Consider the following 27,450-nt stretch of genomic DNA (forward strand, 5'->3'; position numbering starts at 1 on the left):
ATACGTCTTACTTTAAGCATAGTAAACCCTTTGGTCAACTGGAATTTTGGGTTTGCATTCATAAATATGTGAAAAACTCTTCTTTTAGGCCTGGGTTCACCCTATGTAGCTTTAGGTACCTATCTAAGGTACCCGAGGTACCTCCTCTTCCTTTGGTCTGTTGTAGGAAGGGAGAGGCCCCTTCAGAGGCTGGTGCAGTGTGCTCCAGACACACTGAATACATCCTTTAACGTGGCCACAGGGTAGAAATGCCCAACTTCATGGTTTTTGCATGCAAGAACTACTTATGGATTTAAATTTGAGGTCTACATTTATACTGACATCCACTGTCAAGTGCAAGCTCAAAGAATGGATTCCAATAGGGGGGAAAATTAGAGCTGAAGTTGTGTTTTTTTTTTCAATTAACTTTGTGTCTGATTTACAGTATTTCATTTCTGGACATTTTTAAAGCCATTTGATTGAAAACAAACACAATGGGAAATAAATGGGTGTTTTTCCATGCAGTGAGCTTTGAGGTCAGCATCTTAACTCAGCATCTGGGGTGACATCAACTAATCATCCCTTGGCAATTCAACATTAGGCTAGCAGCCCCCCAAAGCCTAAAGCAATAGTCAGGCCACTACTTTGGCTGGGAAAGGAGCAAACCTGCACTTTCTAAGAGCTTAAGGAATGAAATACCACAGCACTTTACTCATCATCTACCAAGCCTTCCACAGATGTCACATAGCTGTGTAGCTGGTAAGAACTATTATTAAACAAAGTTATTAAAGCAATGACGTCCGAGAAATAAGCAACCCAATTCTTAAGGAATACTTTCTGGCCTTGGTATTGTTATTTGACGTGCCAGCCTAAGCAAAACATGATGCAATGCAGTTTTCTTCTGAGGTGCCAATTCTGCATTTGGTATCCTTGTTTGGGATTGAAGTGGTCTGCGGGCAGCCAGGTTAAAGATCTCTGGCAGAAGTGGGTAAGGGCTGCTCAACCTACTGCAGGCTGTGAGCAGGGCATTGGAAAGCAGCCCTCTGTCAAGGCCAATGCTGATTCTGTAGGCTAGCCCAAGAAGATACAGCAAGTGTACAATCATTTAGATATTTGTGGCAGTGATTTTTAGAGAACCTTGTGAATCCACTACACGACGCTCAGATGTAAGTAGAGAACACAACACGCTAAACCTTCCTAGGCTTCCAAACCGAGCCGTGTACTGATGAAGGGCGTCTGTTCCCTGCCTTGCCTCCTGTTGGGATTCAGATCCATATTGTATTCATTTCAGTGGTGGCAGGGGGGAATCTGGAGTTGGAGCCATTCTCACTGCGATGCTAACAGAGTGGGGTGGGCATATGGGCCACACAGCCTTCGGAGAGCATCCAAGTGTTGACTCTGCCTATTGCATTTGACACTGCAAAGTAAAATAGCCCACTGCCTCCTCGCAGGGAGCAGAAGGGAGCTATTGTGCGGCCATGGGTCCCTCTAAGTAGCCCAAGACATTAAAGTGGGCCTTTGTTTCAACTGTTTATCTTGGAAATCTCTGTGGTACGCTCTGACCTGCTCCAAGAATGCTTGGTATTCAACAACAATCTTCTGAATTAGCCCTACCCTAATAAAGCCAGCGAGAGCTCGCCTGGATTATACGAGCTGAAGCTGCTGCGCTTGTTCTATACCTAGCGTGTTTCTGTAAGACAAATCATCTTTAATTGGACATTATTATCTCTGAGGTTTCAGTGACCTTGGCAAGTTGGTCGTGTAGCAAAAATCTGTTTTGGGAGGAGCTTTTGGAGTCATCCCTCCGACTTCTTTCACTTGTTTTGTATTTTTTTACATTTTCCTCTGAAATATAGAATGAATTCCACCAACCAAATAATCTGAAAAATGAACAGGGCTGAAAAAAGCAAGAGCTTTTTGTTAAGCATCCTGATTCAACAGAACAGAAAGGATAACGTGGGGATATGATACAGAAACTTCTCTGGAAAGAAAAAGTACTTTGATACCCCCGAGGAGCACACAGTCCCTGCATCTACTGCTCTGTTCATCCTGACACTTCATCCTGACACTTCTCACTATGAGACTTGGCTTTTTGTTAAGGTCTTCGTCAGCTTGAACCAATTGAGATGACACTTCCTACCTGAGGGGTCATTTGCTGTCCAAAGCTGGATTATTATTTTTTTTTTTAATAAATTTCCTGCTAAAGTGGTTCAGTTCACACCAAAATACATAAAAAACCCCACAGTTTTCCCCATGGCTGAAGGACCATCATGCCCACGCAAACAGGCTGTCCCAAGCACGTCCCTGTCCCTGCAAACAAGCACTCGACAGATGAGCCCCTGCCAAACCCAGGCTTCCAAGCTAGGCTTCCTAGAGGCACGCTCACGCGGGTATAGCAAGGAGAAGCTTAAAGACTTCATCTGTACCAAATACAAGAGACTAAAATTTCCATGCCTCTTTTGGGAATTGATATAATTTCTTGCTGTTCATGGCAGAGAAATCAGACAGCTGGGATATTTTTTTCTTTTGGATTTATAGTTAATTTAATCCTACATAACCAAGCAACTAGCTTATGACAATCTGCAATGTCAGGATTCAAAAACCATTAGAAATGTTGTTGTTTGTTTTAGTTCTACTGCCATAATGGCAATGAGTACCACAAAACAAACATGAAAACTTACATCAAGTATCTCCTTGTTGGCTTTTGGTGATGTAGCCTCTCGCAACTCTTTAATAGCGACAGGAATTTTAACCTTCTCCCCTTCTGGGATCCAAAGTCCCTACGAACAAGAAGTACAAAGAGTTACTCAGTCTCATATCTAACAGGTTAATTCTCACAATCACATAGACATGTTGCATCTTCTGAGTAGCCTTAAATATTCTGAGCAATGGGAAGACACGGCAGACAACACAAATATGCAAAAAACGTGTTTTATGGGCGTGAACAAAATCCTGTCAATGGAGTGAGTGGTATTTCTCTTTTAAAAGTCACTTACTACCGTATTTTTTTTGAAAAACCATGTTCATGACTGTCCTTGTATAAATTAGCCCAAGAGATGCATAAAGAGCAACTTTTGCGTATGGAAATCTAATTAATTAGTGCATCACAGCAACTGCACGTGCAACACCTTGCCACTTCTAATTTATACATCATGGGATGAAAAGAATTGGCATTTTCTTACAAAAACAAGCTGGCATCTGTACTGTACAGATCCAGTCCTAAACATACACCGTGGCAGGTAGGTTTACGTCCGACTGGTTCAGTGCTCTGTATCTATAGTGCCAGGAGGCCACTGAGGTGGCAGGTGAGCAGCGTGGCACTGCGAGGACACTCTGCTGAAGTACCCAGCAATGTAGGGGCACGTTTTCATAGGTCAACGGGATTTGTGCCCCTGAAGTTCCTAGCCGTAGCTGGAAGACTGCTTCAGAATATAGAGCTTTATAAAGACATATATGAATCGACAGTTTGTATTTCAGTACTAATGGCAAAGCCTGAAGCACGTATCCTGAATAAAAGGAGCACAGATACGTGGAACTGGGTGAAGAAGAAACATGTAGGATAAACAAACACCAAGAGAAAAAAATACCTTGTGCACCTACACAACTGAAGGTGTGCAGACACTTCCACACACCCCAGTAAGTTCTGATGAAAGAGTGACTGACAATTATAAAAACAAGATCCCAGACCACACAGAAGAATGGCTTAGCACTGAGCTGAACAAAGTGCATTTCTTTATTTCCTAATATTCACAACATTTTGTTTATTTGGCTATGGTAGTTTTTAAGTCGAGACCTTTGTCCTCCAGGTTCAGCAGTATGGCTTTGGCAACATCTTACATAAAACTTCCCACATTACCTGATTCATAACTCCACTAATGATGATTGGGTCAGCTCTCTACCATTCAATATATCTAGTTTAAATGAAAAAAATCTACACAATGGTTGCAGCTCCCAGTTCATGCTTTGTTTGGATGGCTTCTGCATGCAGGAGCAAGATGAAAAGGGAAGAGAAACATGGTGATCTTACCTTATAGACAGTGCCAAAAGCTCCAGAGCCTAGAACTTTAACCTTTTTAAACTCTGTCTCCTTTAAAATTCGCAGATGAGCCTGGTTCGGTGCCTCCCCACTGGGCGTCAGCGGCTCGACAAGCTGGTGCAGAGAGAAGAAGACGTTAGAAGGACACACAGGCTAAGAGGACAGCAAGCAGCACGCTTTGGGGAAGCAAAAAAATCCTTCCTTTAAAATAATGAACATTTTATTCCACGTGAGGTTTACGGGAGGACAGCTCCACTCTGACTTGCAGCAATAAATATCTAGAGTCGCTTCAAATTTCAGGGGTAAAATCAATCACAGAGTGGTGACTGCTGTTTTGAAGGAGAAGGAAGGAATACTACTGTTCAAATGAAGGCTTTGACTTCAAAGCCTTAAAACACATGGCACGAAGAACAATGGAATTACCACAGATCCTAAAGAAGATTATTTTTTTTTGAACTTGTGAATAAACTATAGAAATGTTTTAAATAACAGGCAAGAATCACCTGCAACCTTTCAGGTCTGCTCTTGTTTGACTGGATGAAATTCCCATGGTAGCAGTAGCTCCACCAGACCGCAGGGTTTACCAGCAGCAATTGAAACACTGAGAGTGATTCTTTTCTCAGTAAAAATGATGATGTTGAATTGACTATCGATGTTCTCAAAATTCGATCTAAGCCTTATTGCAAACAGCAGTAATGCCCTCCAAAGATATTTAACACTTTCTTCCTCCATTCCTTTCCTTCCTCTCCTTTCTCTGGCCCAAGTTGCCACAGCAGCCTCAAGGCTTGTCTGGAAGGAGAAACGCTTTGAGGCTGAGGGTCGACACGGCAAGGTGGTATGGATCAGCCAACACATTACACCTCACCCTGAAGGTGTAGTTTTTTCTGAGTAGACAATCTCAATGATTTCCATCGGGATTTAGACATCTAAATCCCCTGCAGCTTTTAAAAATTCTATCCAGAGGGATCAGACTCAAGATTAAGTGACAAGGTGTTAGGTGCACACCGCTTCTTTTCTAACTAGTGCAGTAGACGCTGTGTCGGCCAACCCAAGGGCTTGTTGAGTTACAAGACAGACGTATGGTCCTTTTATTCTCTGGCAGGAGGAGGCTGGCACCCATTGCCCCAAATAAAGTAGCTCGTGTTGCAGGTGTGTGGGCAGAACTCACCTCTCTCTCCTGCAGCAGCCGGCGCAGGGTCCGCTTTCGGACAATGTGGCGTCTCCGCAAGTACAGGCCGATGCCCAAGCCAACCACCACCAGGCACAAGAGACCTCCGACAACGCCAGCTGCGATGGATGGGATTTTGGAGCTGCAAGGCAGAAGGGGAAGCATTTTTTTCTCTTTCTGCATAAGTGTAAGATTAAAGAAAAAAACCCTACTGAGATTGCACGAAGCCTTAGTTTTTGATCAAACACATGCTCTGGACGTCCATTTAAGCCCATTTGACGTTTGAGGTATCTTGGGCATATGTATTTTTTAGTTTCTCATCCAGTGGTTGTATTTATTGGTTTTATTCTTTAAGAAAAAGTGATGGATCAAAAGAACTGAGCTGATATGAGACCATCTGGGCTTTTACTGTGCTCAGCAGTGAAGATTTCTGCTCCATTGTTCAGCCATAGAATCAGAGAACCATTTTGGTTGGAAAGGACCTCTAAGATCACCAAGTCCAACTGTTAACCCAGCACTGCCCAGTCCACCACTAAACAATACCCCTAAGCACTACATCTAGTCGTCTTTTAAACCCCTCCAGGGATGGGGACTCCACCACTTCCCTAGGCAGCCTGTTCCAATGCTGTAAGGGACATGATATACTTCAGATCACCAGCCCTCCTCCCCAAGAACAAAATTTCTGAGACCAGGTAACGTATGAACCATCAACGTTGTAAGCACAGATTGCTGCCTATTTATTAGAGCCTGGGTCATTTAAAATTTAAGTTGAAAAGAAAATCCTCTTTTCCAAGGTTGTTTTTTGGTCTGTGCTTGGAGATCCATCACAGCTCTTTCTAAGTTGCCCCAGGGATTACTATTAAATAGAGTCACTTTTTAACAGTACTTCTAGGCTGAATTTGTCTTGCCATAGCATGACTTTGTGGCCAGAAACTAAATCCCTCTCTCTTAGTTACAGAAGCCTGTCCACTTGTTGCATGACCTTGAGCAAGTCACGAGGCCAAACAGTGCAACGTAAGACCTAGTGTGAAGAATGAACGTCCATCTGTGCACAGAGTGGTTGGAGATGTACAGATCACAGGGCTGGAAAAGACCTCCTGGGTCTCCGAGATGAATCCCCTGTAATGCAGGTAACCATATCAATCCTAAACACATCTCTCTCTGCCACTAGCCCATAATCCTTTCTTCTTCCAGCTCCTCCTTTTGTTCTCCAGTAACAGATCCCAGGTCTCACCTTGACAAACAAGCTAAGCAGAACAAGGGTTTGGAGTCTTGTGCCAGTAGGAGTATTCCTCAGTTCTTTAAATCATTTTTATAGGTCAGAGCCTGCTCTAATCTGTCACTTCCTTCTGCAGAGCTGAAGACTTAACTTTAGTCCCAGCCTTGCAGTGTCCAGCACGGAAATGTAAACACACATGCATTCTTTCCAGCTCTGCCGTTAATTGTAGCAGATGAAATACTCACCCGTTTGGACAGCCTTCAAGACCTGGTCCTTTGCACCTGTAAAAACAAATGAACGTTACAAACATATTAGCTGTGGCATACATACTCCTATAATTCCAGCTAAAAGAAGAATGCTACTGATTGAAAAGTTTGTGCTTCAGAGCAGCCCAAGTATGAACACAGGAATTTATAACAGTCATACACTCTATTAGATACCAGTCAATGGCCTTTCCCCAAAACCTTTTATCTAGAGGCATAGTTATGCTGCACACTCAATATAAAGAATATTTTAAACCAACTTTCTGTCAGGTAGTAGAATGGGGGTAAGACATAGATACACAAAATTCAAATCCAAACGGACCTGGATTCCCTGGCTCTGTGTGGACGTCTGTTAGTATGTGTCTGTGATATTTTTCTTCCAGTATCTAAGACCTTAAGTTACTGGTAACGTAAACAGGTACGACACTTATCCAGAGAGCCAGAAACTCTGCTAGCATTGTAACTCTACCGTGCATCCCCTAAGTGCTGCTGGGCTACACGATGTACACTCTTCATGGGAATTGTGGTCTTTGTGGTGCCTACCGAGGAAGGAGAGCATGACAGAGAGGGTTACATCACCTCTGAAAAACAGAGCACAGCAAGGAGGAAAGTCCAGCTCGTGGTATCCGCTCCCTGCGCTGACTGAAAGAAAATGCATCATCCCAAAACAACTCCAGAGGAGGTCAAGTAGGGGGTAAGGGAGTGAGCCCGTGGCAGGAAAACTGCTCTGAATTCCCTCTCCCCAAGAGGAGGAACCAGAAAAAAATCAAAATGGCAGGTGGAGCTGCAGATCCTATCTCATAACTTGATCTAGGTCTGGGGGAGGAAGAGGTGAAGCAATTATTCATTTTATTGTGTTTTTGTTTGTTTGTTTTAATTACTCTGATCTTCCCTCGTGTATTTGACTTGTTTCTGGGCCAACACAGTGCTCCAAGACCCAGCATCTGGAAGGTCTTGTGAGTTCACTGGGCTCCCATGCAAGAATGTGCATCCTGGTGTCCTGGACACGCTGGAAGGGCTGTGTACACCAGTTCCCGGACCCTGGGCGCCCAGCTTTGTTAGCGTTCCCTGTCTGCCTACGGTTGGGTTTGTTTGCTCAGTTGTGTAACCAAGCACAGAGAGGCTGCACGTGCAGAGCAGAACCACCAGCTTGCTCATGGTCACAGGAGATGTATCTCGCTTTGCACTGGGCTTCTCTCTTTGGGTGCTCAACAGAAAACGGACCTAGGACCCAAGACCTCATCCTATCACACTCTGCCAACTGGATATTAATTTCTACGTGTTAATACAACAAAGCATGTGCAGCTTCTCCCGATAAGGATGTGAAATTAAAAGACCTCACTTTACTTCAGAATGTGGCTGTGGTCCCTCAAATTATCTCTTCCTAAAAATTCTGGTTTGCCGTGCTACTTTATGATGGAATGTCCTCCACGTGCTTCCTAACAGCAAAAAAATTGGCTGAGGGGATAGCATGTACAGGCTGAGGAATGACCGACCGGTTATTTTCCTACACCAGAAAGTAGAAGCAGAAGTGTAGATTTTCATCTGTCCCCTTCTTTTTAAAAATTATTTCCCACACAAATCCATCACTACCAAGTCCAGTGGGATAAAGCAAAAGGGTGTTTGGGAAGAAAATGACAGACCAGCCTGTGCTTTTCAAATCCCACATGATTTTCTGATTCATTTCACAAGTCAAAGGAGAAACAAAGCCTATGACAAATATCCATCCAAGACTAAATATAACCATCTTTCTTAATGTGGAATTTTATGATGACACCCTACATAAGTAACCCAGGTTTTATGGAATCTAAACAATCACTTTTTCCAGTCCTGAATAGTTTTTCTTCTGCTTACAGAAACCAAAATAAGAAATGTAGCCTTGTGTTATGAACTGCCTCAAGATCTCATGGATATATCAGATGGAATCTAGCAGCAGTTGTAGGCTCTGAAATATTTCTCTACTTATTGGAAAATCAGTGCTGTGTATAGTCCCTGAAAACTATTGCCTCCTGAACTCAGCATTTCATCTATGTAAATGTTACTCGTCCCAGTGCAGACACAGCAAATCCATCAAGAATTTAACAACTCTCTCCTCGACCCATAGTTCCTAATTTAATATAATACAGCCAGGTTGCTACGGTTTATGGCCTTTCAGAGGGAATTCACACTATAACACCTTAAGTCACTTCACGCTCATAAAAAAAATTGAAAACCGTGGGGCTTTTTAAAGCCTTACAGAACTTTCCTCTGCCCTTTCTTCATCATTAACCTCCAGGGTATGACAAAGGCATCGCATTTGCGCTGTGCTGCTGCAGCCTCACCTCTCAGACTCCCTGGCTGCTTTCTTATCCCCCCCTCCTAAAATCCCCTGGCATTTAACGTGAAGACTGGTGAGACACGTAGCGTTGGTAGCAACTGTGGAGGCAGGACGCATCAGCCAGTGCTATTAACTACAGCGGTGGCTTCTCAGCTTTTCTCCTTCTTGCTGTCCCACCCCAGTGGCTACAGCTGAATTTAATTCCCATACTCTGGGAAAACCAAAGGAAAACCAAACCCTTCAATGCCGAGCTGATTAATCAAGCTGGGGCGTGTCATGAGCTGCTGGAGGTATAAATGGGGTAATCCCAGGGCTTTTGGGATGTCGCTGGCTTTATCAGAGCGGAGTTTCTCAGCTGTACCACAGACAGCGCAAAAGGAAGCTCAGGTACAAAATCCCCAAGAGGTTACAGGAGAAATGGGAGAGAAGGGGTCTTCTGGGCTGGGCAGGAGAAAGCTTCCTCCATTCTGTTTTCTAATGAAGGCTGAAAAAACCAACTCAGCAAAGAAAATGAGACTAGACAGGATTCTTCACAGTGATACAAAGGAAGCGATGCACTACCAGCAAGCACACCTAAAGCAAAAATCCAGAATTTGTGACAAAGCTCAGCTGGGAAGAGAAGTCCTCTTTACTTGCAGCTTCTTCAAATAAGGAAAACAGAGCCGGATCCTGGAAACCCTTACTGAAGTCAGCACACTTAATCATGCCGATAAGATTTTGTGGGCTCTAGCTGTGAAATTGGACAGGGACAGAAATAAAGTTGTTGTTTCTCGTCACGCAGAAATTGCTGAGACCGTGGTTTCTAAGGATGCAAAAACTCCACGAGACAGATGTTTTCCACCCACTGCTGAACAGATCCCATCCCCGCAGCATAGCGAGGGAAAGGCGTGAAGAGAAGTAAGTGGCATTACGGATCGATTGCCTTCATGGGAACAATGCTGCGCCAGACTGCACGTTCCCAGACACTGGCTCTCTACCCATCAATGCCATTGGCCTCAGGTGTCCCAGCTATAAAGCAAAAATGACTTTGTAACACTAAATAATAAGTGTTATTATTTATTATTATTATTATTATATTAAAATAATAAGTAACACTACCTTCTCCTAGCTCTCTTGAGCCCTTCAGGGATACAGCCTATTTCTTCTGCCACATCTGGGCAGCAACTCGAACAGGGCCATTGAGCATGTCTGCAATATAGCTGTGGCAAACTTAGCCCAGTTCTTTCATGTAAGGGATGAAATTGATACTACTTTTGATGTTCTGCCTTAATAACACAAGGCTAAATAGACTGAGCCATATGTTGGGTACCCCTGCTTTTCAAAAACCTCTCCTTACCCTAACCCATCACCTGCCGGACTCCCATGGTACACCCATGGTTGGTCTGAATATGTTGTAACTTCTCTCTTGCAACACCTATTACAGGCATATTACAGAAGGATTTTGGATGAGACAGACCTGCAGTGTACAGTGTGAAAGAAAAGACCAAATGTGGGCTTGTTTTTTCGCTCTGAAAGCATCACAGTCCAACCACAAAGTCTCAAGCCCTAAAATCTCTTACTGAGCATCCTGTGTCCTTTGCAGGTTGGAAACCCCAACAGCTGGAGACAGCTGCAGCCCTGTGACTTACTGTCATGTAGGTTAAACACAGCTGAATTCACAGCTCATTACAGGTGGCAGTTCAAGCCTGCCCCCATACGATGACAAAAATGGTTCATACAGGTTTGGTTTACTGTGAAGCTCATTAATAAAGCCAGCTCAGGAGGAAAGCAAGGCTCGAAACTCAGACCAAGTGCTAGCATATGCAAAGGATGAAAAAAAGAAAATCACTGTGGTACCCCACTGGGATTTCCCTCCTAAAAAATCAAATGTGCAGAGAAAAAAAGGGACCCTGGGAGCCCAGTATCCAGCAGATGTCAGTGACGTTCCTCCCAGAGCCAGAGGACCCAGCATCAAGCCAGGTGGTTAAAAAAGCGCATCACTGGTGGGTGAGTTCTGTAAAATTCCAGGAAGTTTCCTATTCAAGTCAACAAACAAACCTGTTTCAAACCCCCTAAAACATTTTTCCTTTTTTTTTCTTTCTTTCTGTGTAAAGATGAAGTGCCACTGAACTTTTCCTATTTACAAGCACTCTGCTCACATCACCTGCGTGCTCTCGACCTCTCCTACTCCCTGCTAGTTCTTCTTGGTGGTTTGAAATGGAGCCGTTAGGAAGGCACAGAGCTCAAGACGAGCTGTTGCCCTATTTTTTACCCCCTGTTCCCATTCACCCAGAGGTTTTACTCACCCCCGGGTACAGTTGGGATGGCAGAGCTGGCAAACAGCGTTCCCGTCAGCGTACTTCCAGACAAGGGTGTCGTTCTCGCCCAGCACTCCGGCCGGGCAGGACTTCACGCAGTGGGGGCCGTCTATGAAATGGGCACACTTCATGCAGTTGTCAGGGCCCTGCAAAGAGAAACAGCCTGTTTGTAACGCCCTCACATCAGCCTGCTCAGGAGGGAACACAGAAGATCAATCTAAATGCCTTCAACTGCTACAAGTTTTCAGCATCATCTGGTTTTATTAGCTTGCTACCTGATATGCTGGCAAGTACCTGCTCGTGTAGGATGGACTGTACAAAAGGCAGTATCTGATGTTTAAAGCTAATATTTCCGGGAGTTTCAGCGTTGCTGTTTTTCTGCCTGGTTGGAAAGCTTGCATTTTTCATTTAAAACAGGGAATAATTTAATGACACCTTGATAAGGGGTAAGCTCCAAAGCAGGGGGCCAGGCTGCTGCCTTGTGCAATCTACCACCACACGATCTAAAACGATGGAGCTGAACCTGCTGACACCTCCCTGAAGTACTGGCTTCAAGTCATTATTCTCCTGCTTCTCAGCACAGGTTCTTCCCTCTGCTTGCGAGAAGTAGGAGATAATGGAGGCAACCCAAGGAGTCCAAGAGCTTTTTACTTTGAAGAGCACTTACTTTGTGTTTAAAGGTATTGCCTTTGGCCATTTTCGGCAGAACTAAATAATTATTTATTCATAATTACCTATATTTACTTATAACAGCCCCAGCAATGCCCTGAATATTTTAGAGCAGGGAAACCAGCAATTCTGGGTCAAATTCTACTATGGAGAAAAACCAGACCAGATCTCCAGTGCTGGTTTCTGTGTGATTATAGTAAGACATGCTATGGGAAGGTCATTTTCATTACTGTAATGTCTAAGGGCTACTATAATAGACTGATTACTAGATGCTGGGCAAATATGGAACAAGGGGGTAGTCACCGCCTGAAGGAGCTTGTAATGTTAATAATCCCTTAGGCCATGGTGGTCTAAGCTGGGAGGGAAGGTGGGAACACCTCACGTTCCTGAGCAGTGACTCTCAGAGAGATGATGGGCAAGGGTCGAGCACTCAATAAGCTGCAGGAGATGGCAAGAGGTGGCAAGAGTTGGGTTAAGGAGAAGAGAGGATGGAAGCAGGAGATTTGATTTCAGTTACCAAAACCAAATTAGAATTAGAATTTTACAATTAAGATATTAGTTTGATCTGATTAAAAGGAAATAATTTTGCACCTTTGCCAAACTGGATATTTCATAACACAAAAGTATTCTCAAAATTAAAGAAGAACAAAATTGATGAAGACTCTGGATGACTAGCAAAAGCAGGCTGTACTGACTTCTGCAGAAGGAGCTTTTCTATGAATTTGGAATATTTGAACAAGTTTGAAAATCAATTGTTTTGTTTTGATTGCCTTTGAACATAATTTACACCTGCAACTACTTTAACACACGTATTTACTGTACCCTAGTTAGAGGAAGGAACATGGTTTTAAGTAAAAACTGCTTCCTGAATATTTCCCAGTAAATACCTGGGTTTAATCATGATTTTATCATGGCTTTTCAAAAAGGCAGAAAGCTACTGCTTTAATCCACTATTTTTAACAGGTTTTTTCCCTTTGAATAAGGAAATTTAATTTGTTCATGCCAACTTGGCTGTTCAGCAACCACATGTTCCCGAGATGTTCACCAAATCACCGTATCACCACATATGTAAATCAGCCTTGCACTTTTTTCTTCTGTAAAAAGACACAAAAAAGAAAGGCCCCACAATGTCTGTGGCTGTGGGTTACACGTGTGATGGGTGACATGAAAGAGAAACAACACCCTGAGGTTCCCTCTCCTGTTTCTGCCCCCAGATCTTGCCCTCTAACCGCCCCATCTCCGCCTGGTCCCGGAGAAGGGTAAATGAGACCTCAGGATTATCTCAACGTGGGAAATACGTATCGATACGTGGTGTGAGGTGCAGGTTTGCTCTTACAGGTCCAGTGCAGGTTGCGTTGTAGGCGGTGGAGTTCTGCACCAGGCACTCGGGGTGGCAAGGCAGGCACTTGGAGTCCCTTTCAAACTCCCTCGGCTCCCTGGAAAACAACAACAAAAAAGAGAAATAAATTAAAAAAATCATAAATAAGGCTGATTAGCGAGTGATAGATTTTCGTTGTCTCTCCTTTTCCTGACTTTTCCAGTTTAAATAGATTGGGATGATGGTGCTGAGACAGGAGGAGGTACAGGACGAACCTCCTGGTTACACCGGGCTCAGTGCAACCAGGGAGAGGTAAGAGCAAGGGAAATTTGGTTGATGGCGAAACACATGGCACTCCAGATTGCACGCTACAAATTAGTTTGCTTTCCCTTTTAAGCTAACGACAGAGAATATTCGCAATGATTTCCAAAGGCTTTTAAATGGTAGCGATGCAAAGAGATCAGCAAAAACAGTTCAAGTGATTCCGAGGCTCCAAATAATAATTAGCAAAGTTAAACAGCAATGCGTTGATAATTAAATTCATGCCCTCCCTGCAACGCACAATGAATCATTAAAATATGAAAGTTGGGAACAGATGGTTTCAATAGCAATAAAGCTGTTCCACTTCAAGTAATGGTGTTATTAATTAAACTAAATCTACCCATCATTTGACACAAAAAAATGCCCAGATCTGCCCTTCAGGTCATAATAGCTGCTGGAGGGAATTCACTTACAAAAAAAGACAGCTGCTGAACTGCAAGTCGCTAGAGAAATACAAACATCAGGGGCATCAGCACCCTGGCAAGTACTTGCTTACCACTCATGACTTTTAAAAGTCAAAGTTTGAAAGAATTTACTAAAAAATCACCGTAATTTTTGGGGCTGTTTTCATGGCAGTCACCATGGCAGAAGCAAACTCCTAAGCAATGCTGAACAGGGAAGGAGAGGTACCTCAGCTGGGTGTTGTGCTCACACAACACCTCTGCAGAGCCAGTGAAATCCCATCCAACCACAGCCCCTCTTTTTTGCTTTCTTCCTAGCTACAACACGTTCTAGAAACAAACACCCCCAAACCACCACCAAAATCCCAAGCACCCCCAGACCTTACCCCTGTAGGATGTTGCACTGTTTCACACACTCCTTCTGGCGGTCGAAAAACCTGCAGGAGAAGCAGTGGAAGGGTCCTGGGCCCCAGCAGCCCACATCCGAGCACAGGGGGTCACAAACGTGCCTGGCAGCAGCTAGGAGAGAGGTAAGAAAAGCCATGAACGTCAAGGCAGGAGAGAGGGCAAACATAGCACCTCCACTGACTCCATCCTGAGCAGCCAGTTCCTCCAACCTGTTTCAAAGCAGACGTGAATGGTCCTAGCAGTGTGGAAGAGGAATAACCACGCTTCCCTTAATTCCCAAAGCCTGAAATTAAGAGTGACTTCTGGCTTTTTGAAATAAGAATGAGCTCCTGTATGACAGTTTAACAGCCATACAATAAAGCTAAACCAGTACCAGGCTGAGAGAGTTGGGGTTGTTCAGCCTGGAGAAGAGACAGCTCCAGGGAGACCTTATTGCTGCCTTGTAATACTTCAAAGGGAGCTTATAATGACTTTTTACCAAGGGCTGTAGTGACAGGACAAGGGGCAACGGTTTTAAACTGAAAGAGGGGAGGTTTAGGTTGGATATAAGGAAGAAATAGTTACAATGGGTGGTGAGACCCTGGAACGGGTTGCCTACAGAAGCTGTGGCTGCCCCCTCCCTGGCAGTGTTCAAGGTCAGGTTGGATGGGGCTTTGAGCAACCTGGTCTGGTGGAAGGTGTCCCTGCCGACTTACCGCACTCATTTTTATTTCTGTTCTGTATAATCTTTGTTTTTTGGCTCTGAGTGGCAAACAGGCTGTGCCAGTCCATGGTGTCAGCGTAGCAGAGGTTCTTGTTCTTCATGACGGCAACATCTCCATCGCTTATTTCCTTGAGGGAGCGCAGCCCTAAGGACTGTATTTTCAAGTTAACAACAGCAAGGGAATACTGGCCACTAAAGTGGAGACAGACAAAAAGAAAACACATGGAAGAAGAAAGTCAGCAGGGCTTTACTCAGCACATTCTTCTTTTGGTTTTCAAACGTGTGTTGCTGTGAACTGAGTTTTGTTCAAACAAGACGCTGCTCAGCCCTCTAAACTTACTGCCTAGTGTATGATATACCTGTTGTAGAACAACTGCAACACTCACATCTGGTTTTACACAGGGCACATTATCCACTGCTACAAAGATGCTGCTCTGCTCCTCGCAAGGTTTTTCCCATTTTGCACCAGTTTTGGGACACCTGAGCCTCACACCACTCGTTACCCCGGCGTGCTCAGACAGGCACAGCTCTAAACAGAGTTTCTTTTACAGTCGCTCTGGCACATGATTTACTTACTGTTGCTTGGTTCTGCCTCGTATAATCTCCAGATTTTCGAAAGCATACAGATCAGTAGCATTATCCGGCCAGGCCTGAATCAACAAAAATCCTGAAATGAAGAAAAGAAGATTAAAAAATAATAATAATAATAATAATAATAATAAAACCGTGGTCAGTGTTGGCAGCAGAACCTCCTCCTTGAGCTCCTCCTGCACCGGGAGAAGGCGCTTGTGCTTTCCCCGTGCTTATCTGAGAACGTCAGTGAGAAACATGACATTTTAGGGAGCAGGCAGATATTTTTAAACCCCATTTTATAAACAGTTTACTTCTTAGCCCACCACGAGGGCTTAGGAGTGCAAGAGACGAGCGTGTCAGCGAGGCGCACGTCCTGCCACGCTGAGCCGCCAGCGATGACGGCTCTTGCCAGCAGATACCCTGGCTGAGAGGCTGTGGGAGAAAGGCATCGCTCTGTCCCATTCATGAGCTGCCCTCGGGGTGAAGGAAAGCTCAGGAGAAAGCAGAAACCGAGCAGAACAGACAGCTACTCACAGAATCACAGAGTCAACCAGGTTGGAAGAGACCTCTGGGATCATCGAGTCCAACCGTTGCCCTGGCACCACCATGTCAACTAGACCAGGGCACTAAGTGCCATGTCCAGGCTTTTCTTAAACCCCTCCAGAGATGGTGAGTGGATTTGCTAAGGCAAGCAGATTTCCCTGCTCGGCCAAGGCAGTCGGGAGGAGGGGGAGAAGTTGGGAAATTGCAGGTTGCCATATGAAGCTCCGAGGTTAGTCATTGCTACCCTGAAGGGAATCAGACAGGTAAAAGACAGAAAGAAAAGGGGGACTGGAGTCACGTCTGTGGACCCAGCTCTGATGTTACACTCGTTTTATAATGGGCTGAACAAAATTACTTTTAATTGATGCTTGGCGCAAGACTTGGCTCCACTGGCCACTTTGTGCTCCTGGAGACACATTCACCCCAAGGAAGAGCTCTTCAGGCTGGAGAGGGTGTCTCCGCGAGGATGACGCAAGCCACGGAGCACGCTTCCCTAAGGAGCTGCTGAAAGGTTTTCCACAAATAGAAACACACTTGGCTTTTTTTAGCCGGAGTGGCACGCCTCTGCCTCACCACATACTTCTTGGGTGGCTGAAGATCTCCTCTGCTTTTACCCTTTGCTAGGGCTGACATTTCAGCAGAAGGGACGGTCTGGCCAAGTGACACACCTTGGATGGGAGGCCAGTATGGGCTACATGGGCGTAATGCTGGCGAGGTGCTACGGACCACCTCTGTGAAGAGTGACCCCTGCTAGCCCAGAGACAGAAACCATTTGCTTGCACTTCTCTTCAGATGCTTAAAAAACTTCCCTCCTCTCCCTTTGTGTTTTTGGCAGCACCTATCAGAGACAACCTCGGCTTAAAACCCATTGCTGACCTGATATTTCTTTGACTGTTTTGAAGACATCCAACTTCTTGGGGTCCAAGGGTAGGGTCTTCGTGAAGGCATCGCTGAAAAACACAGATTGAAGAATTGGGAAAAGAATGGCTCAGCCTAAATTTCTCTTTAGCCCCTCTCCTCCAGTGCTGAACAACCAGCAGGCAACTCACCCTAGAAATGCCACCGGGAGAATGCTGACGTCCCCATTGATCTTCGTACAGTTTTTGAAGGAGTCAATGTTCGTGGCGTTTATGGAGAGGATCCCTTTGAGTTCACCTATTCCGATGCCGTTGCACACTGTTAAGAGAGACACAGAAGTCAGAGGGGAGAAGAGTGAAGCCCAGTCATATGGAAGGGAATAAACATGAAGGTGCCATCAGTTCAGAAAGCACTCCCATATGGTCAAACCTATCCCTGTAAGATGAGTTTCACAGATCTTCTGCCTACTGTTGCTTTTCAGAGAGCACCACAGGACAAAGGCTTCCTGCTTGCCCAGCTGTGCAGCTCAGGTCCCATCATCTCCGCACACAGGCTCTGTGCCCTTGTCTCTTCGTCCCATTTTCATTTTATTTCCCTCAATTTGATACTGGGCAGGGCAAACGAAGGAGAGGGCTGATGTGCAACCATGCACACAACGCATGGTTTATCTACTGTACTTGTGGTGTATCCCAGTTGGAGAGCATGCTCCACAGCCATGTTTCCTGACCAAACCTCTTGTCACATTGCCAGATTATAACTGGATATTTATTATTTAGTTTGCACTTAATAAAGGTCAGAACTCCATACACTTTTTCTAATATCATCTCAAAACCTCACTGGTTTATTCTACGCTTTCTTACCTTTGCTGCACAGCCCATCACATTTTTTACACTTTCGAACACCGTTTTCTTCCACTTCATAAGTATCAGTATTGCACGAGCGAACGCAGGAGCCGTGGTCTGTCACCACATAGTTGTCTGGAAAAACAAGGATACAAAGGTCATTGAAACACGAGAGGGACGCGTGGGGGGCTGTACAGGCACTGCAATACTAGGAAGAAAAAGTGGGTTTGAACTTTTGGCATACTTAGCAAAGTAGAGGCATTAATTATTAATTCTCACAAACATCCTTTGAAGGTAGAGAGACATACAATGCTATCACAGAGAGGGGAATGGTCACAGAAGGATAAACCAACATTGCCAAGCTCAGGCTGTGCAGCAGTACCATAATCAGGATCAATACACGGCACCTCTGATCCCTCACCCTCACTCACTGTTCCAGGCTAAGGGCAATGGTCAACCTCAAAAGGGATATCAGTTCTGTAAGCTAAACTCTCTCTTACATATAAGTCTCAACGGGTTAAAAAACCATGGACGTGGCACAGCATGAAAGAAAAAGCAAGCAGCTGTAGAGGAAGCAATGATCCCAGGCCTTGAAAGGGAGTGTTTGAACCAATTACTTTCTATCAGTCCTAATTAAGAACAATTTAAGAGTTGATAATGCTTTGGTAATCCACAGGATTGATCCCATATGACTTCTTTGGCCATTGTTTTGATGATTCTCTTAAGATGCTTTTTTTTTTCCCCACCAAGAGAAAAATCTTCTGAAGTCAAAATCTAACGGTTAAAAATCAGGGAAGGTGATGGATGCAGCAAGTTTGAAGCTGCTGTCTTCTTCACCAGCTATTCTGTCACCTGTTCCTGGTTCCCACAGAAGCTGAGAAGAGCAAGAAAGTGCTCTTGCACTTGGCCATAACGCAGAGGGACAACACAAGTCCCTTCCCACCTCCCTCCAACGCCCCACCTCCTCTGTGGCTGTGCCCTGAAGTGGACTTACGTGGACATTCCCTCACACAAGTGGCTCCGAAGCTGTATTTTCCGTCGGGATTGACATCCATCTGATAGGTGGTGGGGTTATACAGGACCAACGGGGGACACGTGTCTTTGCACGTAGCATCATCCCGAAACTTGCGGCACGCCTGTCATTGAACAACAGCACCCATTGAACAACCTTCCCCTTAAAAAGCAACGATGGTTTCACGTTAGCTCTTTAATAACACTCTGATGGGCTCATCTGGTCCCTGCTTCGCTCTAATGGAAGCCCCAAGCACCTACAGGGATGGTCCCTCACGCTTTGAAGGTGAAAGGTTGCTTCAGGTTGGGCAATCGAGTTTAATATTTGGGAAAAAAAGAGAGAACATGAGGTTTGCTCGTTCTCAACAAGAAACCTTGGAGCTCCGGTGGAGAGCTGCTGGGATTCACATGGGAACAGGAGCAAATCTGCATGCCTTAGACACAAGAATTTTCCCTACAAGCAGTAACCAGATCAAGACAAACGGTGCTTTTCTTGGCCGCTTTTTAATAACCTAAATCAAATCAAGTCCTTTCCTGCCGATCACTGACTTTTCTGGCTAAATATTAAACTTGAAGCCATTACATTTGGCTGCAGGTGATGAACAATTTAGCAGGCATTTATGAAGGACAAGTTGGTTCTTCCAACCTAATTCTGCATTAAATTAATCATCACTTTCTTTTCCCCTTTTTTCTTCCCTGGCTTTCCAGATGAGAGAGAACAACTGTCTTCTCTGCCAGCCAGTAAGGGCATCACAGGCACGCAGTTTACAAGGGGACCAGGAATATAGAGAACAACAACAAAACCCAGACTGGACCGTTTCTGTGGCAATTACTCAAGCGTCACTTAATTCAGAATGAAGTGTAGTGCAAACACGGGGAGAGTTAAAAACACAGCATGCACCAACCCCCTGAAACTCTTGTAGAAAAGCAATGGGATTTTTTTTTTCCTAAAAAAGCTCCATTTGCTCCCTCTTCCTCCACTGCCCTGGGGTTCCCCAAACACAGCAAGAGAAAACCAGAAAGGGAAACACTGATTTTGTGTCTGAAGTTCAGTGAAGCCCTGGGGCACCCTCCAGGTCAGCATCTCTCCGAGGCCTTCTCAGATGAAAGAAGGCTGGAGGACGTGCAGCTGAAAGCCTGCCTCGCCGTGCCCACGGATTTCAGCAGTTGTGGTGGTGGTGCAGCATCGTTACCAGGCAGTCACTCTCCCGAGGTCCCGTGCACCCCGCAGCACACTGGTTGTGGCAGCAGTCACTGGGCACCTTTCCCCTGCACCGGCCAGAGCACTGCTGGGCACAGATGACTTTTGTTACTGGAAGACACAGGAAAAAAAAGGAAAAATATCAGGAATTAAGAATGTTTAAGCTGTACTTGCTTCAATGAGATCAAGAAATATGGAGAAAAGGTCTGGTGCAGGATCTGTGCTAGATTTTCCCCATGGGATGCGTATTCTGTCCTCCTATAAGGCCAAAGCTCAGGAGGGGTCAGAGCTGGTGTGGGTGGTGGCGAGAAGGGGTTGTGTTCAGCCCGTAATTATCTTGGCTTTTGCGAGGTGCTAAGCGCTCTGGTCCCAGCCAGCAAACCATGTCATGCTCAGAAAGACCATCCAGGTCTTTCCAGAAAAACTCCATGGAGTCATTGCATCTTACAGCTGAGCAGCAGAGCAGGATCTGGCTCCATTTTGTTGAGAAAATCTGCAATTATCGGTGCTAGCGTTGGGAAAAACAACATGGCAGGAGAACTGCCAGGAGTCTGTACTATAATGGGAAACTGCACATGGTTGGTGTGGCGTTAGGATCCTCTCAACGCACTAAAAATATTTCTGAAATTTGCAGAGAGGGGGGAGACCCACCCAGCAAACCGATTTCATACGCATATTGTATTATTTTTCTTTAGGCTTCAATTCCTTGGCCAAATTTTATCTTTATTACTCAATTCCCACAGGGTTTGCACCAGGGCAGCAACCCGGAGGAAGAACTGGCCCTGATTCAGCTTTTTTTGCAGGGAAGCAAAAACTGCCTGCAACATTTTGTTGAGAATCGGGAAATTGTCTCTATTTGAATATCAAAGCAGAGAAAATGATAATCAGAACAATTAAAAAAACACCAGAAATTAATGGCTAGCATGTATTTGTACCAGAGACCCAAAATGTGATTGTTTGTTCTCTACAAAAAAAATTTTGTAGGCCTGTAAGCAAGATATTATATTTTCAAGGAAACAGATTATCTCCACAATATGCATCAGCTCCTCTGATAGCAACTCCTCCGTTCAACTAGAAACAGGGGAATAAAAAGGCACATTGTTCTGCACGAACAGCATTTTGATATCATTTTTTTCATAAGCATCAGCAGGGGAGTAGAACAGCTCGTCACGTTGATAGCTATTGACTAGAGCTTCCTGCTGGAAACATATCTCACAGCAAACGTTTAGATTTTATACAGAATATCTCACGTTTGTTGAAGGAGGAAGATATGTATCGCCCCAAACTTTCCCACATGTGGAAATGTGGGATACATTTTCTTTTGGTCAGATTCTCAAACGCCTCGAGAGGAGAGCCAGAGCCTGCAAACGGTTTCATGTGCTCCTCATCATCCTCCCAAAGCCAGCAGGAATTTGTAAATGCTGGAAGCTCGCAGGGCTGAGACCTGAGGTTTCGCAAGCCCCTGGGACAGCTTCTGGGACCCACCTGGGAAGGGCTTTGTGTGTGCAGCCACTGTCCACCTCAAGAGCAGTTCAAGGCATGAGCCAAGCTTCAGAGCTGACTGAAGAAACCCTAAAAAACCCTAAAAACCCTTCTTCTAAATGAAGAGAGAGAAGCTGTATGTTCCTTTTTCCTTAAGCTCTGGAAGCCGTACAGATTTGGCCTGATGCAAGCAAGAAACTTAGGTTTAGGTGATTATTTACAATGGAAAACCAAAGATAGGATGTTGCTTTCATTGGTGTTATGCCCAGATCAGTAGTCTTTCCACTGAACTTTACACAAAACTGGCAGGAAAGAAGAATCAGAACCAGTGCATTTCCCTACTTATTACAGAAAAAGGAAATAATGAAGTATCAAAACAGAGGCTTCCTCCTCAGCCTTTACTTCAGGAGAAATAAAGCCTTGCAAAATCTCAAGTACTTCTGAATGGATGTTTCTGTCACTCCCAGTATCAGGCAAGCCTCCTACCTGCAAAATGTTGCAGTGAAGTGCAGGCAACCACACTGAATAACCTCACAATGCCAAGTATCTCCATTTACAAATTAAAAAACGACTATGCATTTTCTGAGAGCCTTCCAAAGGTCCTCTGAGTACAGTATGTAGTGTGATTACCATACATGAAGGTGACATCTTTTGTCTTTAAAAAAGAAACCTATGGGGATTCCAAAAAGGGGAATTAAACCCAGCAAAAAATCGGGTTATGCTGTTGCTTCTAATAGTAGAAATTAATCCAAAGTATCACTAACTAGCCTGCAGAATGGCTCTGTGGGAAACAGCAGGGAGGCAAACCACCACGCAGCTACTGCGTTCTCTCTTATACAGTAAAATAACTTAAAGAATGAATGTTCTCGAGTGCAGATGGGAGAAAGTTGTGGGCGACAGAAAAAAGCTTTCAACGTGGGAGACAGCTGCAGCCTTTTCCCTCTGGAGGAAGAGCACATCTGCGGGGAACCCCAGACCCAAGCCAAACCACCTCCAAGTTTCCCCTCCAGAAATGAAGCTGCTCGGAGGGGAGTGGGCACTGCCGTCCTCCCTGCAACCGTGCTTCTGCCGAGCGGGACGCAGGCCATGTCCCTGCGTGGTGAGCTTCAGGTTGGGCAATCAAGTTTAATATTTGGAAAAAATATCCTTCAGAAGGACCAGGGCGAAACACGTGCCACTAATTCATGCTCGACAGGTTAGTTTTTGGTAGATAGAAATTTAGTATGTTGGAGCACACGAGATATTAATTAATCTGCAGGCTCACGTGTCTGGCAGTTCTGTTCTCCAGGGCCCCAGCAGTGGTCTTCTGTGCAGTTCGGATGGCATTTGGGACCTAAAACATGAGAGCAGAGTATTATATTCTATAAACATGGACAACAACATCACAGAAAACAAAGACTTGAGCTTTCCTTCTCGATAAATAAGGGGAAGAAGCACCTATATACCAGTGCTCAAAAATTTTGGGAGCTGGATCTTAAAACCTTATCCTTTGTTCATCTCTGGTTTCCTACGTGCAGTTCTCCACACCTCTGAGCAAGCAAGTGCAACACCCAGCCAGTCTAGCTTACGAAACAGGCATATTTTTCCCAGGAACAGGAATCTCAGCTACTGCCCGGCTGGCCCTTCTGCCGGAGCTTGCATGCAAGGGCAAGTCACTGCTGGCTGGCGGCCGGGCCTGTGCCAGCTGCTCGCTACAGGCCGCGTGTAAATCAACGTTTCTGAACGACGCGGTTCTAAAAAGAAAACAAACCCAACTGGATTCGCAGGCAACTGCAAGCTACTCCGACCACAAAGTAATTTGACTTGTCTGCTTCGTACCCTCCTCCTGCCCTCTGCCAAAAACACTCCTCGGCAGACGGACAGTTGACGGAGAGATGGACGGACACGCGGCCTGACCTTGAAGTTTCAGTGCCGAGCTCTTTCCCATCCCTCCTTTCTTACCCTTTTCTTTCTTTTTTCCTTCTCTTAATGACAAGTGAAGTCCCAGAGAAACAACTTATTTTAGATTATGGGATAGTTATTAAAACCATAAATGGCTGTCTAAGCAGATTAATCTGGAATTCACCACATTGAAGAGGCATTTCCTACTAGAGTGGTTCTTCCTGCTAATAACACGTGATTTCCGCCCACCAAACAGCTGAACAAACGCCAATACTTGTCCAAGAGTTGATTGATTTGGTGCGGGACCAAAGAACTATTTTTTTTTTTAAGTTGAAAAGTTAAAGGTTAACATTTCTGTGGTGTTTAGAGCCAAACTCCTATGCTGACTTGTATAGTTTGCAACTCCTTGATTACGCTACAGCTCTGCAGAAAAATATGTCAACACAGAAGTTGGCCATTAGCTCTCAGGCGATTACGCAACTGGGAGAAGATAAAGAAAATATGCTTTTCTGCCAATTTATAGTGCCAGAAATGAAACGCTCAGAAATGAAAATAAACTCTTCTTTCGTGAAATGACTGGGGATTTTACAAGGGACTCATAAGGCTGAAGGATTAGCTTGAGCCCACTCTAAGCATAAGCTACACAATATACGCTCATCTCCCTGCTGATCTAAAGCATCAGATTTATCTGCCTGTTTATCATTAATTTTGCACGGATAATCTGTGCAGCCCAAAACACAACAGTTTTACAGCACTCAGCTTGGTCCTCAGTGCTAAAAAGGCTTCGAGGCCCACAGTACCTCCATGAAGGTACCCATATAGACTTTCTAGACCAGAGCCTTACATTGTCAACAGAAGACTGCTGGAAAGCAAAGGAGTGCACACTGTTCTGAGCCCTCTTTGAAGAGCACATATGCAGGGTACTGTCTGAAACCAAGAGGAGCTTTCCCAAGAACTTCACTGAGCTATGAGTTAAGGACCTGGTGAAAAATTACATCTTAGGCCAGTGGTGAAGAAATGAACAGACTTCCCTCAGAACAGGGCTTGGTGGAGTGCATAGCGTTTTTGGTAAGTTAATACTCACAAGAAGACAGGTTGCTTGCAAATTCAAGCACCGTGAGAGGCTTCTTGCTCGTGTCAATGATGTCATTCCAGAGAACAGTGTCCATGTTGCACAGTTTGGGGTTGTTGCTGATTTTAACACCTCCATTGAGAATTTCTGCCGTGGAAGGAAAAAAAATGGTAAGTGAAACAAACTGTCTAAGTCTTCTGTCTCTGATCTAAAGAAAAGGAAATAAACCACATGTATTTCTTCACCTCAGTCACACTATGCTGACAAAAAGGGACAATCTGCACAGCACCAGCACTCCTGATGGTGCAACTACCACCAGGCTCAGACTGATGGGTTCTGGAGGGTTGGTTGCTGTTGATGCCATTAAGATGCCACTGCGTGTGGCTTTCTGCCTTGTGCCACCTCCAGAGGCCACTGCACTCAGCAGAGACAGCACTGCTGGTGTGCACGGCCAGAGACCATCAGCCAGAGACCATGTAAGACCCTAACTCACACACCACCAGCTCCCACTGGAATTTAACAGAAAATACTGATGTGTATGTGCTGGAATCAAATAATGCAAAAATAACGAGTGGATACTTCTTCGCCGTTTTGGGGGACACGAATAAATCTCACCTCCCTGTTGATGGTTTGGATTTTCTGATCTTTCTGCAATGGGAAATTATGAACTTTCTTCATCTTTTGAAGCAGGCTGGCTAGCAGGAAAGCCATTAGGAAACTGGGAAACTACATTCAGATCCTTGTTTTTAAAGCAGGATTTGATGACATATGACTTTGAGAGGAGAACTTCAATCGGATCTTGATACCAATGGCCTAACAGTTGAAGTTTTCTTTAAAGGTGCCTCCACCTCGTGCCCTCATCTCACCTGATAGCCGTTTCATTGGCAGCTCTCGAAGTCCCTGGGTTTTATTCATGTGGTAATTGGATAGAACTGCCAGGGCGTAAGAGTTGTCATACAGCACATTGCCTCGGATGATCTGGAGGTTTTCCAGGGGAATGACATCCACCATATTAAGCGCGATGAGCACGTAGCCTGCAACCTCCTGTATGGTCTGAGAGAACAACAGAAGAAAAAAGATGAGAGAGAAGTAATCTTCTACTCTCAACAGAGTTGCTTTTCTCCTCCCACCCCTCCAACCCACCATCTTTCAATTTTAAGGAACGATAAACCATTTAATTTCATTAAAAAATAAATAAATCCGAGAACAAGAAGGGATTATGTGGAAAACTTTTCAGGTGTAAGCAGGTATAAACTGACCCTTAGAGCAGCCACCAGGGGGTCATTCCAAAGGTCCAGCTTACCTCTGTTCTGCCCCCAAGCAAAGGCAAGTGAGGCTGCCTAGGGGATGCAGAAGAACAGGGCGAGCATGTCTGATATAGCAACCAAGTGTGACGCTTCCCCTGAATACTTGCTCAGCATTTGACCACTGTCAGCACAGAGACACCATCTGACTGAGGCTGTTGCACTCTCTTCTGTGCCCCTTCTCTTGCCGGATCTCCAACACTCAGCAGAAGGGAAGATCAGGTAACCTTCCTGACTCCAAAACCTGCCGTCAGGAGGCTGCCACTCACTTTGCGCTTTGCTTTGCCCAACAGCACCACAAAGCCTTCTGCTCTGAGTGAGGCGAGGGGCAAGGATGTAATAATATTTATAAATAAGAAGAAACCCATCTGCATGGCAGCCAGCACAGGTTGGCAGGTGCTTGAAAAGCTATTTCTCAAAGTACCTGATTTAGTATAGCAGGGTTGAGCGTATCCTGCAGCCTAAAGGTATGCTGAGACCGTGATCTGCAATTTCTCTGACATTACTTAGCTATGTCTTTGGATCACCACAGAATTTTATAGGTAGCTGATCCTTTGCACTTAAAAAATGCCGTAAGATTCCTTCAGCAGGGAATGCCACACTGGCCAAGAACACTAACCTTCAGGAAAGAGAGGTCACGATTGTGCTCCACGTATGTGATCTCCAGGTTGCTGAGTACCACCTCGCAGTTGTTGTACATCCTCTGCAGGCTGGTGAAATGGTCTTCCACATGTCCCAGCTGGGTCAGCTTGTTATTTGTCCCTTGACAAACTGTGGAGGAAAGAACACAGCTCCATGAATGAAAGCAAGAATAAACACAGGGCAAAGACTTGTTGCCCACCTCTGTTTACAAGCACCACAGTAAGCGAAGCATCAGCGCAGGTTCATAAGAAACAAGAACATCACCTTGCATGATCCTCATGGCAATAGCATAGGGAGCACGCGACGTTTCCCAGGCACAGAGAGGTACCAGAATTAAGAGCTGGAATAACCCTCCATCACTCTCTGTTATATAAAAAAACTCCAAGATGAGACTTTTGTACATAAGTAGCACTATGTTTTCTGTATCACAAACATAACTCAGTTCCTGAGGAGAGGTCATTGATACAGTGCCATCAAACACTATTGGAAGTAGTGTACTGCCAGGTATCACCAAAGGTGACTTCCCTGAGAACCCATCTACAATACATTCGGGGATGTTGGGTCTCCTTGTAAGCTCAGCAGGAGGAAGCAGGGACTCCTCAGTCTGCAGGACCCCTCAAGTCTGGGTTTTAAGAGCAAAGTGAACTCCCAGGGCTCACATATCTCTTGCCGCTCTTACATATTAGGAGCATGATAGATTCAAGAGATTTGCTGGCATGTTCAGGTTTGGCACACAAATCCACCTAAGCCTGCTCTGCTGGTGGGGAAGGAAGCGGTGCCACACAGAGCACCACTGAGATTACACACATTTATAACAGCATGATGAAAAAATTAGTCCCCACCTGAAATTCTATTACTCTGCTTTACCAAACCTAGAGGAACTGGCAGAAGTTATCACCGCTACATTCAATTGCAATGAAAGAGCAAAATGCAAACTGCTTT

At 44.8% G+C, this 27,450-nt stretch overlaps 1 protein-coding gene across 2 annotated transcripts in view; it reads right to left on the reverse strand.

Annotated features, from left to right (window-relative positions):
* EGFR (epidermal growth factor receptor) overlaps positions 1–27,450 on the reverse strand; it is a 144,246-nt gene that overhangs the window by 16,962 nt on the left and 99,834 nt on the right. For both annotated transcript variants that reach the window (XM_068397297.1, XM_068397296.1), the window contains exons 2-19: positions 26,486–26,637; positions 25,429–25,615; positions 24,575–24,709; positions 22,874–22,942; positions 20,120–20,238; positions 18,910–19,051; positions 17,934–18,050; positions 17,265–17,391; positions 17,092–17,165; positions 15,676–15,766; positions 15,092–15,291; positions 14,375–14,507; positions 13,285–13,384; positions 11,268–11,425; positions 6,648–6,683; positions 5,184–5,325; positions 4,007–4,129; positions 2,661–2,759 (exon numbers count right to left, since the gene is read on the reverse strand). In XM_068397297.1, coding sequence (XP_068253398.1) covers positions 2,661–2,759; positions 4,007–4,129; positions 5,184–5,325; positions 6,648–6,683; positions 11,268–11,425; positions 13,285–13,384; positions 14,375–14,507; positions 15,092–15,291; positions 15,676–15,766; positions 17,092–17,165; positions 17,265–17,391; positions 17,934–18,050; positions 18,910–19,051; positions 20,120–20,238; positions 22,874–22,942; positions 24,575–24,709; positions 25,429–25,615; positions 26,486–26,637 — 2,204 coding nt within the window. The remainder of the gene's footprint in view (positions 1–2,660; positions 2,760–4,006; positions 4,130–5,183; positions 5,326–6,647; positions 6,684–11,267; positions 11,426–13,284; positions 13,385–14,374; positions 14,508–15,091; positions 15,292–15,675; positions 15,767–17,091; positions 17,166–17,264; positions 17,392–17,933; positions 18,051–18,909; positions 19,052–20,119; positions 20,239–22,873; positions 22,943–24,574; positions 24,710–25,428; positions 25,616–26,485; positions 26,638–27,450) is intronic.

The sequence above is a fragment of the Nyctibius grandis genome, chromosome 3 (assembly GCF_013368605.1).
Source record: "Nyctibius grandis isolate bNycGra1 chromosome 3, bNycGra1.pri, whole genome shotgun sequence".
Lineage (NCBI taxonomy): Eukaryota > Metazoa > Chordata > Aves > Nyctibiiformes > Nyctibiidae > Nyctibius > Nyctibius grandis.